The 17,643-nt window shown below is 38.0% G+C and overlaps 1 protein-coding gene across 6 annotated transcripts in view; it reads left to right on the top strand.

Annotated features, from left to right (window-relative positions):
* Positions 1–2,071: 2,071 nt before the first annotated feature.
* The window catches only part of Rgpd4 (RANBP2 like and GRIP domain containing 4), a 66,552-nt gene continuing 50,980 nt past the window's right edge, over positions 2,072–17,643 (top strand). For all 6 annotated transcript variants that reach the window (XM_076833706.2, XM_076833704.2, XM_076833707.2 and 3 more), the window contains exon 1: positions 2,072–2,210. In XM_076833706.2, the coding sequence (XP_076689821.1) occupies positions 2,139–2,210 (72 nt within the window). In that variant the 5' untranslated portion in view covers positions 2,072–2,138. The remainder of the gene's footprint in view (positions 2,211–17,643) is intronic.

Here is a 17,643-nt window from a genome sequence, read left to right as displayed (position 1 = left end):
TCTCTACCTCTTGGACTGTGAATAACTACCCTTAGGAATCTAACTACTTCCCTTTGAAGTGTAAATGCCCCTGTTGAGGATAGAGATTTATCTAAGGCCTTGTGAGAGAAGCCAGTTTGTACTGCACTCTGCTTCTGTAAACATGCTTCCTGCTAGAAACTCTGTGCATGACCATATATTGTGCATACTAGAAAATTTATGGCAGTGGATAGCCTTTAAATAGACTAGTGAGAACTAAAGATGGGGGCTCAGAATTTGTAGTGTGATCTCTGGTTCTCTCCAAGTGCCGCTTCTTGTCTGATTCCTGCAACAATTAAATGATGATGAAAATGAAACTTTCATTGCCTTAGTGGAGATGTCATGTCACTTGACAAACAAAACTTGTGTTAAATAAATGTGAAAATCCCCCAATTAATGCAGAAATATGAATCGTTTTGTTTAAAAAAAAAAAAAAAAAGTCTTTTTTTGGAGCTGGGTTTGGAACCCCGGGGCCTTGTACAATCACTCTACCCCTGAGCTATACGGCAAGTCCAAAAAGAGTTCCTTGAGGTTCTCTTGGCCCACTCCTTTTCAGTATATTCAACAGATTGATGGTACCATTTTAAATTAGGAATATGGTTAAAGTTGCTTTACTGCTCATTCTTTTGGTTTCCTTATCTATAACTGAGGATACTAAGAAATAAAAGTACATTTTCACAGTAATTGGAATGAGTTAAATGTGAAGTGCTAAGAAAAGAGCATGGAATACAACCAAGTGTTTATTTTTTAGCACTGGCTATTGTTATAAACACCTTTTCTAAGGCATGGTTTCACTATCACTTGAGGCTTGTGACTTCCATGTCCACCACAGCTATTTGTCCTGTCATTTCTTCTACCTACTAAGTCATGTCCACTTAGATATATGCATGCCACCTCAAGTGAAGTAAATCAACTCCATACCACTAGCCTTTTAAAATGTTATTTCTGTTAATGTTTTTATTGTTATTTCAGTTACACTGTTAATCTTGGAATCATCTTTTCCTTTTACATGAGACAAAATGCCATTTTTCATTATTTAGAAAGGCAATGCTTATTCTTTGTAGAAGGTTTGGATAATATGGAAAGACCAAAATAGGCAAAAATTGTTCATAACCAGGACATCCTAAATTTCTATTTAAAATATCAACATGTTTGATGTTTTCTCACAGAATTTTTTAAAAATACTTTTTTCTTTTAAATTGTGTTTTTTGTTTTTAGTTGTAGATGGACACAATACCTTTATTTATTTGCTCATTTATTTATCTGCGGTGCTTAGGGTCAAACCCAATAACACACCTGTGCTAGCCAAACGCTCCGGCCCTGAGCTACAGCCCCTCTCCCACAAACGTGCTCTTCAGTCTAAAGTGTTCTCTCCACTGGAACATTTTATCGATCTTGTCTTAAGCTAAGATTTTAAAACCCAAATTCCTAAAGTAAGCCTTCCTCAAGATTCGGAGAATACAAGTGACTCAAAGATCTCCAAACTGATACTGTGAACATCGTCCTGCTACTGAAACAGAGAAGGAGGGGGCTGGCCACGCACACCCACAGACACCTCTTAAAATCGAGTTGCCCCATACACCGCACGCGTGCCCACCTTTTAATCATTCACTGTTAAGTTCCTCCCGTCCTCTCTTCCTTTCAGGGGTACGACCTGAGGCGCGCGCTTCACACTCGCACGTCGGACACATTCTAGAAGGTGGTCTCGACTTTCCCGCTCGACCAGAACGGCCTGTTCTTTATTTATACAGTATCGCATGGCATCAGGAGCAAATCAGCAAGATTTTAAAGAGTTCAGAAGGAAGAAAGGTGTCTCGTGGCGCCGAACCTTTCTTCCCCGCCTCACCGGGCGCACTGGAACCACCCGCAACCCACCCACCACTGGAGGAATCGCGCGCGGAGGCGAAGGCGGGGTCGGCGGGCCGGCGGGGCGCACCCGGGACGTCGCCGTCGACGGCGTGGCGCACAGTACTGACGCAAGACGCACGCACGCCGGCCTGCCCCTCCGCCGGCAACGACGCTGCGTCACGGGTTTTCAGGCGCTTAGCTCCTGGAGACAGCGACTGCCGCGGGGCCTAGGGTCGGCCTTCCCGCGCTCCGGGAACCCGGTCGGCGGCGCGATGAGGCGCAGCAAGGCCGACGTGGAGCGGTATATCGCCTCGGTGCAGGGTTCCGCCCCGTCGCCGCGAGAGGTGAGTGTGGGTCCGGGAAAGACCGGCGGCCTTTTCTGGTCCCTGCCGCGGCGCCGGCGTCATGGCTCCCGGCGGCCGCCGCTGCCAGGCGCTTTTCGAACGTTGAGGCGCCGGCCGGCTGGCGCGCTCCGTGGGCGGCGTGGCGCTCTCGAGCTCAGGGTGGAGGCTTCTGGCGCCGGTATTTCCTCTTGCTCCTGGCCCTTCTCCCCACCATCCTCACTCGCGGGCCCGCCGTGGCCAGTTCTTCCTTGGCCTTTAGCGTGCAGGGCCCTCGCGGCCTCATCCCCAGTGTTTGGGCGCCCGCCGGCCCCCAGTTGGCGCTCCAAAGGCCACATCCAGCCGGGTTCCTTCAGTCTCCAGCACACCCTGCGGCGGAGGCCGCATCTCCTGGGCTTGGAGGGTGAGACCCTGTAAGAACTGACGCAGCTCCACGGTGGGCTTTCATCGCTAGAGCCGGTGACATCGTGGGCATCTTGCGGACCAGAGCAGGAACAGTCATGTTTGCAGTCCCGCAGCGCAAACAACCCGGGAAGGCCCCTTATTTCGAGGTGTATATTGCTGTGCTTTTGTGAACGACTTTTTCCTCTCCACTCCCCCCGGTACCTCTTTGGGAACTCCCCCCCCCCTTAATTTTAAAGGGAAATCTCTGGAACTTTAAGTTTCTTACAGATCACGGTTCCATGGTTTTTTAACCTTTCTCATACACTTGCTCTTATGGCATTTTTCCTTTTTTTAAGGTCAGTAATGTGTTAGATGTATTTTGGGTTTAACTGAACTAGTAATTGGATGTGGAGAATGAAGAAAAAGCCATCAAAGGTGAATGTGCACAGGATCTTGAGTCAGTTTGGGGTTGAATTGTCACACCTTTACCATTTATATTGGAATTTGAGACATGTTAAACTTTTCATCAATAAAATTGACTGGTGACATTGATTGAATTAGGATGATCTAAGTATAGTACTAAATAAACGTTAGCTTCAGTTATTTTTATTACTGTTCAAGGGACATTAACTCAAGGTCTGTTTTGGGCAAGAACCTATGAGAGTGTATCTATAAATAATATTTTTTTAAAGAAACTTATGGATGATCATGATTATAACAGTAACATAATTGCGCTTTTTTTTTTTTAACCATAATTATGCTGAGCTTGTTTTTCACAACCAACAAGCCTTTGGGTTTTGAGACTTGCAAGAGGTTAAGATACCAGATAGGTGGCTCAGCAGGATTAAACTTTGTTTATATTAAACTAAACTTTATTGGGAGGATTTCTGTAACTCCTGAAATTGAAGCAATTTTAGAGCTTCCTTGGGATTCTTAATGGATTAAGAATCACTGGACTAAACAGAAGTTAGAATGGTTTTTGAACTACGTAGCTTTTCCATCAAATAAAGTGGGATGGGGGCAAAATATTTACAATTGATTATTATGGCCACCCCTTTTTTACACTTAAAAGAGTATTATTTTGGTCATGTGTTTCCTCAAACAAGATGAAATCATTTATCTTAGAATCTGAGGATTGCAATGGAATATGGATTAACTAAGTGAGTAATTTGAAACATGTGAAGCTCTTCTCTAAAGTTAGTTCTGAGTGAAATGACAAATTAGGGTGCTTCAGATAGCTTGGAAGTCCACAGTAGCGATTGTGGCCAGGGCAATGGCTGTGAAGAATAGAAAGAGATTAATATCTTCTTTTCTTCCAATTTGGCAGAGTCTGGCCATCTTTGAACTGGCCATGCTTTCTAGGATGTCCAAGTTCTGGAGTGTGTTGATGTGTCTGTAATCTCATATCTTCCCAGTCTTTGTACTTTAATTTGTTCATCCTGCTAATTTACTTTCCTTCCTTTCTTCCCTCCCCTCCTCTTTCCTTTCCTTCCCTCCCATTGAACCTAGTGACACTTTACTACTGAGCTGTGTCCCCAACCCTTTTTACATTTTATTATGATTCTGGGTCTTGCTAAGTTGCAGAGGCTTCCCTCAGTTTTGTGGACCTCCAGCTTTGCTGGATTCCAAGGTATGTGCCACCATCCTGGGCTCATTTTGTCATTTTTCTTCTCTCCTCTTTTGCTTTGTCCTTGTTGAAAATGTCCTTCTTTCTATAGTTTTTCTGTTTCCAAATTGCTTCTGTTTAGTTTTGTTAGATTCAGTGTAGTTGGCTTCCCCTTCTATTGATTCTGAAGCTACTGGACAGTTCTTAATTATTTTTCTACCATTTACATCTGTACTTACTTTGGGGGGGCAGGCATCGGGGTACCGGGGATTGAACTCCGGGGCACTTGACCACTGAGTCACATCCCCAGCCCTATTTTGTATTTTATTTAGAGATAGGGTCTCACTGAGTTGCTTAGCGCCTTGCTTTTGCTCAGGCTGGTTTTGAACTTGTGATCCTCCTGTCTGAGTCTCACCGCTGGGATTATAGTCGTGCACCACCTCACCTGGCTGTACTTCATACTTTTGAGAAACATACTTTTATACTTTTATGTCTTGATCCTCTCTCCCTTATTTACTGGCATTCTTGTTATTGCAACTTTTGGCTAAATGAATATTTAGCATTTATGTGATGATAAGTTGAATATTTTTGTATTTGAGTTACTTTTGTTATATAGTTTTATTTTTCCTGGAGTTAATTTTTTTTCATTTGTGTATGATGTATCGTATAGATTCTTTATTCCAACTCAGCAATTTGAACTCTTTTAAGTGTGATTAAACAGGTCACCTATCCCACGATTTCATTTTAAAAAGATTAAAAAAAACAACAACATTTATTTATTTATTTTTTGTAGTTGAACACATTACCTTTATTTTATTTATTTGTTTTTATGTGGTGCTGAGGATCAAACCCAGGGCCTCACACGTGAGAGGTGAGCTCTCTACCGCTGAGCCACGATCCCAGCCCCTCTTGTTTTTTTAAAAAATCTTTTTCTTTGAGGGATTTTTCTCCATGTTGCCTGGTCTGGCTGGCCTTGAACTCTTGGGCATAATCTGTCCCTCCTGTTTCAGCCTTCTGGGTAGCTGGGATTACAGCCACTGTACTAACCGTTTTTTCATTTGTTTGAGTACTGGGAATTGAACCCAGAGGCACTTTACCACTGAGCTACTTTTTTTTTTTTTAAATTTTTTAGTTATAGGTGGACACGATATCTTTATTTTATATTTATGTGGTGCTGAGGATCGAACCGAGTTCCTCACTCATGTTAGGCGAGTGCTCTACCTCTGAGCCACAATCCAAGCCCCACCACTGAGCTACTTTTTATTTTTATCTTGAGACAGGGTCTCACTGAGTTGCTTAGGGCCTGTCAAATTGCTGAGGCTGGCCTGGAATTTGAATCCACCTGCTTTAGCCTCCCAAGTTGCTGGGATTGTAGGCCTGTGCCACCTGACTTTTTTTTTTTTTTTTCCTAGTTTAAAGAGACCTCTAGTCTTAATTGCTCCTCCTCATCTGATTTGCCTTTCTGCTTCCTACAGAGCTGTGCTCCTGGGACTTTCCATTGCTATCACCTTGGGAATTCCCTTCACTTCTTTTTTGTGTTAGACCTTCTGTTTCTTGTATTCCAGGTCCAATTGAAAATACTTTCTTTGTTTTGGTACAACATAGTCACATTTTTTTTTTTTTTTACATTGTATATCTGAAAAACCCAATTTGATTTAATAATTTGGTTATCAAAATCTTGGTTCAGAATAATTTTTTTCTTAGTTGAGAGCATTGTTCCATTTTGTAATAGTTCTAGTTTGGTGGAATTCTTGTTCTTGAGAATTTACAGATTGTCCTTATTTTCTCCAGTTCTGGAACATTTGCTACATTATTTCTTTAATCATTTTTTTCTCTCTTACCTCTGATGTTTTTATTATATTAACAGAAAGGTGAACCTTTGAAACTGAGTACAAAATCATTTGTTGCAACCATTTGGAGGGGGTGCTGTAAGAGAGGGGAAGTAAGTTGTGCAGAATGGAGATAATATTCTTCTATAGATCATTTTTTGGGGGAGGAGTACCAGGTGTGCTTAACCCTAAGCCACATTCCTAGCCCTTTTCAATTTTTTTTATTTATGATTTTATTTTATTGGTTCTTTTTAGTTATTACACATGACAGTAGTCATTTTTAATTTTAAGACAGGGCCTCGCTAAGTTGAAGAGGCTGGCTTTGAACTTGTGATCCTCTTATTCAAGTTGCTGGGATTAGGGGCATGTACCACCATGCCCAGCTATATGTTAGTTTTTTAATAACAGTTGTTTAGATGCTGTAGTTTAGATGCTGTAGTCGTCTCTAATAAGATAGTTGAAAGTAAAGTAGGTTATGGAATTATTTTTCTATTATGTGTTAACATTATACCTTATAAGAATCTCTTCACATTTACAAGAATGAGAAACAAGCTCTGATGCCATTTTGACTGTGGTGTTATTTTTTACCATACTTCCTTCTTTATCTTTTAAATTTATGTATTCACTGGGAGGAGGGGAGACTGTATACCCAATTCTTGCATAGTCCCTTTTTTTTCCCTAAAAGTATTTGTGATTACTTGCAGTTCTGTTCTTGACGAATTTTCTTTAGTTTTTGTTAAGAATAATGAATAAACTTGGTTCATAGTTCTTCATTTTTACTGAAGTTTCTGAATGTCACTATTTTGACATAAAAGTAGAGATTAAAAAAAAAACTTACCTAGGAATCAAACCTAGGGCCTCAGTTCATCCATTACAAATGTATATTTCAGTGGGTTTGTGTATATTATATTACTAATTTTTTAATTCTCGAAAATATATACAGTCATCTCTCCATAGGGAATTGGTTCAGGACCCTCCTTGGGTATCAAAATTCATGGAGTTTGAAATTATTTATATAAAACAAAATGATATTTGCATATAATGTATGCACATCTGCCAACATACTTCAAGTCATCTTTTTTTTTGTACCAGGGATTGAACTCAGGGGCACTCGACCACTGAGCCACATCCCTATCCCTATCTTATTGAACTCACCATGCTCCTGTCGCAGCCTTCCCAGCTGCTGGGATTACAAGCTTGCATCCCGATGCCCAGCTAAGGAATCTCTTAGATTACTTGTGCAGGTTGAGCATCCCTAATTTAAAAATCCAAACTCTGAAATGCTGACATTTTGCCACAAGTGGATAATTATACACACCCAATTTGTAGTGAGGTTTTAGTCAAAATGCAGGTGTACTAATGAATTTTGTATTTAGATTTGGGTCCTATCACAAAGTTATCTTATTATGTATATGTAAATACTCCAGAAAATTGAAAAATAAAAATAAAAACACTTCTAGTCCTAAGCATTTCAGGTAAGGGATATTAAACCAGTAATACCTAATATAGTGTAAATGCTGTATAAGTAGTATTTATGCTGTGTTGTTTCAGGAATAATGACAGACAAAAAAAGTCTGTACGTGTTTAGTACAGATACCTTTTGGGGGAATATTTTTGAGCCAAGATTGGTTGAATCTGAATGTGGGAATGGAGGGGACAACTATATGCTAAAATTTGCTATTGTAACCAATTTTAATTGTTCAGTTTGGTGGCATTACTTAACATTCTCAATGTTGTTAAATTATAGCTGTTATTTCTAAAATTTTTTATCATTCTAAACAGAAATGTGAAATCATTAAAGAATAATGTCACAGTTCCACCTTCCTGCTCCCCAACCCTCCTAATGACCTGTCTTCTACTTTGGAGTTTTATGGATTTTTGCCTATTTTAGGTATTTCATGTAAAAGATCATACCATATTTGTTTTTTTGTCTCTGGCTCATTTCTCAGAATATTTTCAGGTTTCATCTGTATTATAACATGTCAGAACTTTATACCTTTTTATGGCTTAACAATAATCCATTGCATATATTTATTATAGTGCATGTATATACTGCATTTTGTTTGTTTGTCTGTAGACACCTGGGTTTCTGTTTTGGCTTTTGTGAATAATGCAGTGAACTCTGGTGTACGAGTATTCTAGTGCATTCTTTGAATTTCCTTGAGCATTATGTTTTTTTCCATATCCTTGTCAAACACTTGCTTTTTTTTTTTTTTTTTAAATAACTATCCTGATAGATGTGAAGTGGTATCTCCTGGTTTTGGCTTGCATTTTCCTAATGCCTAACGATACTGAGCATCTTTTCACCTTTGTGTTGGAATTTTAAAAATCAACTTGTCTTTTTGTTGAGTTGTAGAAATTCTTTATATATTTAGATTATTAAATTCTTACCCGATATATGACTTCCAATATTTTCTTCTATTCTGTAGATTGTCTTTTCACTTTCTTGTTATCAATTGTTGAAGAAAAGTTTTTAATTTTGATGAAGTTTATTTTATCTATTTTTCTTTCGTTTCTTGTGCTTTTGCTGTCATATCTGATCATCAAATACCAGTTCATAAAAATTTACTGCTGTATTTTCTTCTGAGTTTTAATGGTTTTTAGCCTTATATTCTGTAAATCCTTGATCCATTTTAAGTTACATTTTGTATATTCTGTGAGGTAAGGGTTTAACTTCATTCTTTCCCATGTGGAAATCCAGTTGTATCGTCACCAACTTTGAAGAAGCTGTTCTTTACTCTGTCGAATACCTTGAACCCTTGTCAAAAATCAAGTGGTTATAAATGATGGATTTATTCTATTTCTATAGTTCGTATATCAGTTCCTATGCTAGTTCTACATTGTTTTAGTTGCTAAGTTTTGAAATTGGTGAGTTTCCTCAGCTTTATTCTTTTCAAGAATGTTTGATTATTTGGGGCCCCTTACAGTCCCACATAAATTTGAAGACTGGCTTTTTCATTTCTGGAAAAAAAAAAAAAGTTTAATTGGAATTTTGATAGTGCACTGAATCTGTAGATTGCTTTGGATAATATTGACATCTTGAAAATATTAGGTCTTCCTATCCATGAACATAGAAGTCTTTGCATTTATTTAAAGTCTCTTTTGCAGTACAGGGTATCAAACCAGGGGAATTGTGTATGCTAGGCAAGCACTCTACCACTGAGGCTTGTTTAGTATTTGGGATTCTCAGCTTTCTGATCTGAGACTACCGGGATTACAGGTATGTGCCACCATGCCTGGCTATTGAAGTTTTTAATTTTTTTAGATAATGCTTTTTTTTCAGGGTGCAAGGTTTTTACCTGCTTCATTGAATTTTTTCTGATACTTTATTCTTCTAGATGCTATTATAAATGGAATTGCTTTTTAAATTTTTTTGTTTGTGATTTTGTTTTTAATCATCTTACTTTACAAATTTGTGCTGATGATAGTGCTTGTAGTCATTCTGATGAGTTGGCAAAAGTATCACCAATCATACGTAATAGTAGTTGTAAACTTTTTGAATAGCTGTTTAACAAAAATCCTGAATTTTAATATCTGACTTTATTTAGATTCAAAAGTAATTGTGTATGTGTTTTTCTTTTTGACAGTTCTGGTGATCAAACTCAGGGTGACACAAAAGTAAAGTTTTACTTGATATTCTATTTTGTCTTGTTGATTTAAAACATCTGACCCTGGTCTGGGGCATCGTAGCCCAGTGGTAGAGTGCTTGCCTAGCATGTGTGAGGCATGGGGTTCAATTCTCAGCACCACATATAAATAAATAAAAAAAGTCCATCAACAACTAAAAAAATTTAAAAAAAAATCTTGATCATCTATAAAATATGAAAAGTGTCATTTTTTTAATGTTATACATCCACACTAAAATGCCTTTCAACAAGTAAAAGGTAACATTTTAAAAACAGGGAATTTTAGTTAATTGGAATGTTAAAACCAAAAATATAAACATTGCTACCTTATGTTTGTCAGGCCAGTGAAAACAGGTGAATCTTGCTTGGTTCTGGGACAGAAGGGATTTCCCCTATATTTAAACATAGTTATGTAACCAGTTATATAAATCTAAATATAAATCTGAACTCCAGTGGGTTTTGATGTGGCATTCCCCATATTTGTGAAAAGTTGAACATTTTTAATGAAATCCAGTCATATTGTTAGGGAAACAGTGATAGCATTTATGAAGTGGAACTACTACCAAAATTGTGACAAGTTCATATTCGTTTAACCACAAGCCAATTATACATAAATTAGGTCTATCCAGCAAAAGTATTTTGTTAGCAGTTCATAAGCTGAATTCTAGTGTACGAGATCAGTTAAATTATGATAAAAAATTTTAAAAAGCCAAAAGAAAGACTATACTGTAATCAATAAGGCAGTGACTATTACTCATTAGGAGCTTTTTTGAGATAAGCTTCCAAGTTTGCCTTTCTGCCACCTTTTCTTTTTTTTCCTTTTTTATTTTAATTTTTTGCCTGAAGATGGACCGACCAGCCTACCTACCTTACTCTCTTCCTTTCTTTCTTTCTTTTGCTGAGAACTGAACTCAGTGCCTCACACATGCTAGGCAAGTACTCTACCACTGAGCCACAATCCTGGCCCCTCTGCCACCTTCTTAATGCCAATAAAGATCATTTTTATTACAGGGGTGTACTTCTTGAGATTCTCCAAATATTCTCATCAGCTCTTTCTCTCCCCAAGTGATGCATTTGTTCTTGTTGGCATTTGTGTAAGAGAATTCAGTGGCTTGACCTGTCTTCCTTCCACACAGACAGTGGAAATTTGGCCCCAGTCTTTACACTTGACCTTCTGTGTTTTTTTGTGGGGGAGGGTGGGGGTACTGGGGATTGAACCCAGGGGTGCTTAACTACTGAGCTACATTCCCAGCCCCTTTTAATATTTAATTTGTAGATAGAGTCTTTCTGAGTTGCTGATGGCCTTCATAGGTGGACACAATACCTTTATTTTATTTATTTATGTATTATGTGGTGCTGAGGATAGAACTTAGTGCCTCACGTGTGCTAGGCTAGCACTCTACCACTGAGCTACAACCCTAGCCCCGTGCTTGACCTTAAGAACACTCGTTTTTATTTTGTTCTTTTGTCATTAGCTCTGTGAAGGTTCCTGCTTAGAAGCTGGATGTCCCACCCTCTTTATAATCACTTTTTCTGATTATTCATTGCTGGTATATAAAAACGATAGTTGACTTTGTTGGTCTTGCCTTGCACATTCTAGGCAAATACTATTACCATTGATCCATACCTTGTGCCAGCCCGAATACATTTGTTTTTTTAGCTCAACTAACTTTTTAACGGACATTCTGAAATTTTCTCTCTATTAGATTAAGTCTTCTGCAAGTAGAGATAGCTTGCTTCTTCCCTTTTAATTTGCATGCCATTTATTTATCTATCTGTCTATTTATTTATTTATTTTTCTTATCAAATTACCATGGCTAGGAGTGCAGGACAATGTCAGAATGGTAGTACTGAAAGTGGCATCCTTTCTGTAATCCCAATCTTATGGGAAGAGCTTTTGGTCTTTCACCTTTGACTTTAATGTTAGCTAAGGGGTTTCCATATGGCTTTAGTCATGTTGAGGACACTATTCTTTATCCTTAGTTTTCTGAGGGTTTTTGATTATGGAAGTGTTAAATATATTAAACTGCCTTTTTGTCTGTTTTATGCCTTTGTATTTAAAAATCCTTGAGTTAGGTTTTTTTGGGGTGTGTGTGTAAGGGATATTGAACTCGGGGGCATTCAACCACTGAGCCACATCCTCAGCCCTGTTTTGTATTTTTTAAAAAATATTTTTAGTTGTAGATGAACACAATAACTTTATTTGTTTATTCATTTTTATGTGGTGCTGAGAATCCAACCCAGGGCCTCACACCTGCAAGGAAAACGTTCTACTACTGAGATACAGCCCCAGCCCTCCTGTTTTGTATTTTATTTAGAGACAGTGTCTCATTGAGTTGCTTAGTGCCTCAGTTGTGCTGAGGCTGACTTTGAACTCGAGATCTTCCTGCCTCAGCCTCCCAGGCTGTTGGGATTCTTGGCGTGCCACAGAGCCTGGCTCTTGAGTAAGTTTTATGATTACAAAAACAACCTGCTAAGGTGGGGATATAGGTTAAGTGCCCCAGGGTTCAATATGGTACTAAAAACATACATACATACTTAAAATACATACATAAATAAAATACTAAACCAAAACAAAAAAACCAACCCCCATAATCTTTCTTGCTATAGTAGCAAGTGGCTATCATCTTTGGTGAAGATTGGAAGTTGGGTAGAAGAAAGGGATTTTAATAAGTTAAGATTCCATAACACAGCGATTGGGTGGTATGGATAAAAGGTTGGATAAAGGTGGATTATTTAATGTTATTTGAATAATTGACTGCTAATGATTTTTTTTTTTAAATGAGTGTTGTGGTCTGTGCTTAACAAAAATGCCAGATTTAAAAGTGATTTTAGAGAAACTAAAGGGCAATAGGGATAAATGTCTCATGGATCTCAATTGAGAAAGATCTTTCTTACTACATAAGTGGTGAGATTAAACAGCAAATATTCTTCAACGTCCTATTTCACAAACACATTAAACATACACAAATGACAACTGGGAAAAATGCAAAAAAGCCATAAACTTTAGTATGTTTAGTAATTCTTAAAAATTAGTGACATAGCTGGGCATGGTGACGCATGTTTGTAATTCCAGCAGCTTGGGAGGCTGAGGCAGGAGGATCATGAGTTCAAAGACAGCTTCAGCAACTTCGTTAGGCCATGAGCAACTCAATGAGACCCTGTCAATAAATAAAAAATATTTTTTAAAAAAGGGCTGGGGATGGGGGCTCAGTGATTAAGCACCCCTGCCCTCCCGCCCCAAAAAATCACTGACATAATCTTCTCCATGCCTTCTTAAAATTGAGAATGAGGTAGGCTGGGTGGTGCATGCCTGTAATCCCGGGGCCTCAGGAGGCTGAGGCAGGAGGATCTCTAGTTCAAAGCCAGGCCTGGCAAAAGTGTGACTCTAAGCATCACAGTGAGACCTTGTCTCTAAATAAAAAAAATAGGGCTGGGGATGTGGCTCAGTAGTTGAGGGTCTCTGAGTTCAATCCCTAGTACTCCCCACACACAAAAAAAATCAAGAATGAATAAAGTACATTAATAGAGAATTTATACTGTAAGTATCTATTCTGCATATAAAAAATGTCTTAGTAATCAGTGAAATGCCATGTTGCCTCAGTTGCATTTCTTTTGCCCACTAAAATTAGCAAAGATAAAAGAAATGTTAAAAAAAAAAGAGTTCTGAAGAATATATGTTCTTCCTTAGGTATCTGATATTAAGAAGGGAGAGTAAATTGATCTAAATTTTATGGAGAATTGACAATATAGGAAAAACTTCAAATTTTGATTCTTTGAATTATTTATCTAATTTCCAGGAATTTATCAGAAGGAAATAATCATGATTATATAAATTTTATGTATATTCCAATAAATATTGAGTATCTACCATTTGCCAGGTAATGTTCTAGGTTCCATTGTGGTGACCAAGCCACAGAGTTCATATCCTAGTGGACCCTACAGTTTTCAGAGACAGACAAACACACTCATAAAGATTATAAAATGATTGACTTGATTCAACTCTATGAAAGAAATAGTTCAGGAAAATGTGGTAAATAACAATGAAGGGGACCTATGCTAGTGAGAGATGGGAATAGGAAGGCAACTATCAAAATTCAACTGAATGCTCCACCATGTGCTGTGTTGTTCTATGGAGGTGGAATTCTTAGAAGCATTCAGCCAGAACCCACTGATGTTAATTTTGATTCAGTAGTTCATACACCAGATGACTCACCTGTAGTTCCTCTTGAACTGTGAAGGATTAAATGGAAAGAATCCACCCATCAGCAGCTGATAAAACTAACCTGTTTCATGAAGTTAGACTCAGCTGTAGTGAGCAGACAGTCCAAGATAGGTAAATTAGGAAGGACCAAAAAGTGAAAATATTTGGTTGCCCAGAATCGGTTGTAACTGTTTCGACACCTCTTACTTTAATCCAAAAAGGTCAAAATGATTGGGAGGCTCCACTTTTCATTGTCTGTATTTATGCTGAAAAATCAAGATAAAGTGACTCTTAAACCTTCTGCTACCCCAGAGTTTTCTCTCTTTCCTGAGCTTGACTTAGACACCTGTGTTGCCCTTTGGGCAGGCACACTGGACCCAACCTTATCTCCCCCTGTGCAGGGAGAAAGATAAGGTATGTGCAGGTGACTTTGGGGCTTTGTACTCACCTAAACCTGTCGTAATTCTTCCTTGTGCCAAATTACAATCACACCCAAAATGATTTTTTTTTTTCTTTTTCCCCCAGCCATTTTCTCTGAAGCCCATTCCCTGAGCTCTTGTTTCATTAGGACATTTGATGAGACATTTAGTTATCTTTAGAGGATAATACTTTGCTATTTGCTTACTTAAGTTGAATTTCTTCACCAGGACATTGAGAGTATTGGACAGAATTCACATTATGTCAGTACCTACTGTTGGTGTTTGTTTTAAATAAAGACTCCTGGTGCTATACTAGTTTGAGAGATGACATCTTGGTTTTAGTCACTGGCTGAACTATAATATGCAATGGATAGAGAAGTGTAGTTGAAGAGGTAGGCAGGTACCATGTTGTGTGTGTGCCTTTTGTGCGGGGGGTGGGGAAGGGGAGGAAAAGAAAGAAATTTTGGGTATTTTAAAAATGTAATGGAAAGTAAGGAATAGTGTAGTCAGTCTTGTGTTTTAAAATGATACCACCTCCGGAGACTGAATTTGATGGGAGGAAAAACATGCAGGAAGATTAGCCTTAAAAAGTTTGGTAGTAGCAGTGGAAATGTAGAAAAATGGGTGGATTGATATGTGTGTGTGTGTGTGTGTGTGTGTGTGTGTGTGTGTGTGTGTGTGTTTGTGTGTAGAGATACAGATATGGTCTTTGTATTTTGCATATGAGTTTAGAACCCAAAGTACATTGAGTCAACATACAGGCAGTAGTCATAGATCAGATCCACCATATGTCACAGATAAGATTTCCTAAGAGGAACAGGACTTACTTAGGACCAACTCCTTGGGGCAGTCAGTGTAGGGAGAGTAAGACTGAAGGAGTTGGAGAGGAACAACCACTAATAGAAGAATAGCATGGTTTCTTGGAAGTCAAGAGAAAAATATTTCCCAAAGATGGTGTAACTTAAGAGTGTTATACTGGGCTGGGGATGTGGCTCAAGCGGTAGCGCGCTCGCCTGGCATGCGTGCGGCCCGCGTTCGATCCTCAGCACCACATACAAACAAAGATGTTGTGTCCGCCAAAAACTAAAAAATAAATATTAAAAAAAATTCTCTCTCTCTCTCTCTCTCTCTCTCTCCTCTCTCTCTATATAAAAAAAGAGTGTTATACTGCATATTTTTTTAGAAGGAAAGATAGAAACAGATCATATAGTAAATAATGGGGATTAATTAAATTGTTCAACTGCTGCTTACTTAGCCTGGCACAACTATTTCTGTGCTTTATTCAAGTTTCTGATCTAATGTCAGTTCAATGAGACAGTTCCTGAAAATCTTAAGGTCTCTTTTAGTATTTTGGATGCCCTTGTTTATGCTTCATCATTATTATCAACTAAGAACAAACATTGCCAACTAAATGGGCATAATGGTAGAACATCTGTGATTTGTGAAATGAATACTGATTTTGGATTCTTTTTCCCGTGTGTGTGTGTGTGTGTGTGTGTGTGTGTGTGTGGTGCTGGGGATTGAATCAGGGCCTTGTGGGTGTGAGACAAGCAGTCTACCAACTGAGCTATATTCCTAGCCCCTGATTTTGGATTCTTAAAATGTAAAATATTGTAAATTGATAAAATAATGTAGCACTCCTCTCTTCCATATATTTATTTGTCACCTAAAATATAAGAATCATGAAGACAGAGGCTTATTGTTTTCTGCTAATTCCTTGGTGCTTGTATCAGTGCCTAGTGAATTGTAGGCCCTGTGAACAAGTTCTAAATTTTAAGAAACTTAGACTATATTTCTATTTTTGTTTTCCTAAAAAAAAAAAATATGCAGTTTTTCCTAGAAAAGACCAGGTCAAATGGTAAGAATTCAAGTAGATGCCAAAGCTAGCAAGTTTCGGGTTTGTACTTAAATGTAGTATCTCAGTTCAGTGAGTTTATTCATTTTGGAATTTTAACCTCATTACTGATTAATTTTAATGACACCCTCTAGAAAAGGTATTTATTGACTTTAAAGATTAGGTAGGAATTTACAAAGGAAATATTTTGCTTCTCTAATTAGATGAAAAAGAATCAGTTATCCTACCATTTAATTGCCTTCATCATTTTTTTATTTGACATCGGGAGCACTGGGCAGAAATCACACTGTGTCAACACCTATTTTGAGTATAGGAGTTTATTGTAGAAAACTACAAAAAAGTTCTTAAATGTAATTTTGTAATTCAGAAGTAATTAGTAGTTTCATATATATATCTACTGAAAACATACACTTATAATCATGTTATTCTGTAGACTGCTTTTTTATTTTTTCATTTTTTTTCCCCTTGGCCTTTATAGTCTTAAACAGTAAGATGTGTGAGAGTTGAGTACTTTTTATCACATATGGCTAGAACATAAATAATTGTGTGTGTACCTGCATTCCAGACTTTGGAGTTTATGGTAATAGAGAGCCAGGGTGTGGACCTGGTTTATTCCCTTAGAAATTCAATTTTTATTTCTGCCTTTTTGATTCCTTGAGTGTAAAATACTTAAGAGAATAGTCTATGGACCAGAGACTTTCTAGTGCTTTAGTGGACCTGAAATATTTGCTTATTCTCCCTAGAGCATTACACATGGTAGGAAAAGTGGTTTCTAGTATACGTCTCCTTACCTAGCAAGGTTAGTTTCTGAAGGGTGCCTAGGTATTCATTTTCCTAAGGTTTCTAAGGCTGATATGATCCTTTTTTTTTTTTCCTTTTTCTTTTTCTGGTGTGGTACTGGGGTTTGAAACTAGGACTTCAGGCATGTTAGGCAAGCGCTTGTTTGCTAAGTAATGGAAATTAATTTCCATTTCTTTTTTTTTTTTTTAAAGAGAGAGTGAGAGAGGAGAGAGAGAGAGAATTTTAATATTTATTTTTTAAATTATCGGCGGATACAACATCTTTGTTTTGTATGTGGTGCTGAGGATCGAACCCGGGCCGCACGCATGCCAGGCGAGCGCGCTACTGCTTGAGCCACATCCCCAGCCCCTCCATTTCTTAAATCAAGAAATTTTTAAAACTTTTTATGTGAAGAAAAATAATGTTAACCTTGTGAGAGCAAATTTGGCCTTATGAAAAAATTGTGCAATATTTAAAAATATGAAAAGTAAGCACAATTCACAATAGCTAAACTGGAACCAACCTAGATGCCCTTCAATAGATGAATGGATAAAGAAACTGTGGTTATATACATAATGGAATATTACTCAGCATTAAAAGAAAATAAAATTATGGCATTTCCAGGTAAATGGATGGAGTTGGAGAGTATCATGCTAAGTGAGGAAGCCAATCCCCCAAAACCAAAAGGCTGAATGTTCTCTCTGAGAAGTGGATGTTGATCCATAATGTGGGG

Source organism: Callospermophilus lateralis, chromosome 14, assembly GCF_048772815.1.
Source record: "Callospermophilus lateralis isolate mCalLat2 chromosome 14, mCalLat2.hap1, whole genome shotgun sequence".
NCBI classification, from domain to species: Eukaryota; Metazoa; Chordata; class Mammalia; order Rodentia; family Sciuridae; genus Callospermophilus; species Callospermophilus lateralis.
The sequence above is the reverse complement of the archived record's forward strand: the minus strand, read 5'-3'. Positions and strand labels throughout refer to the sequence as shown.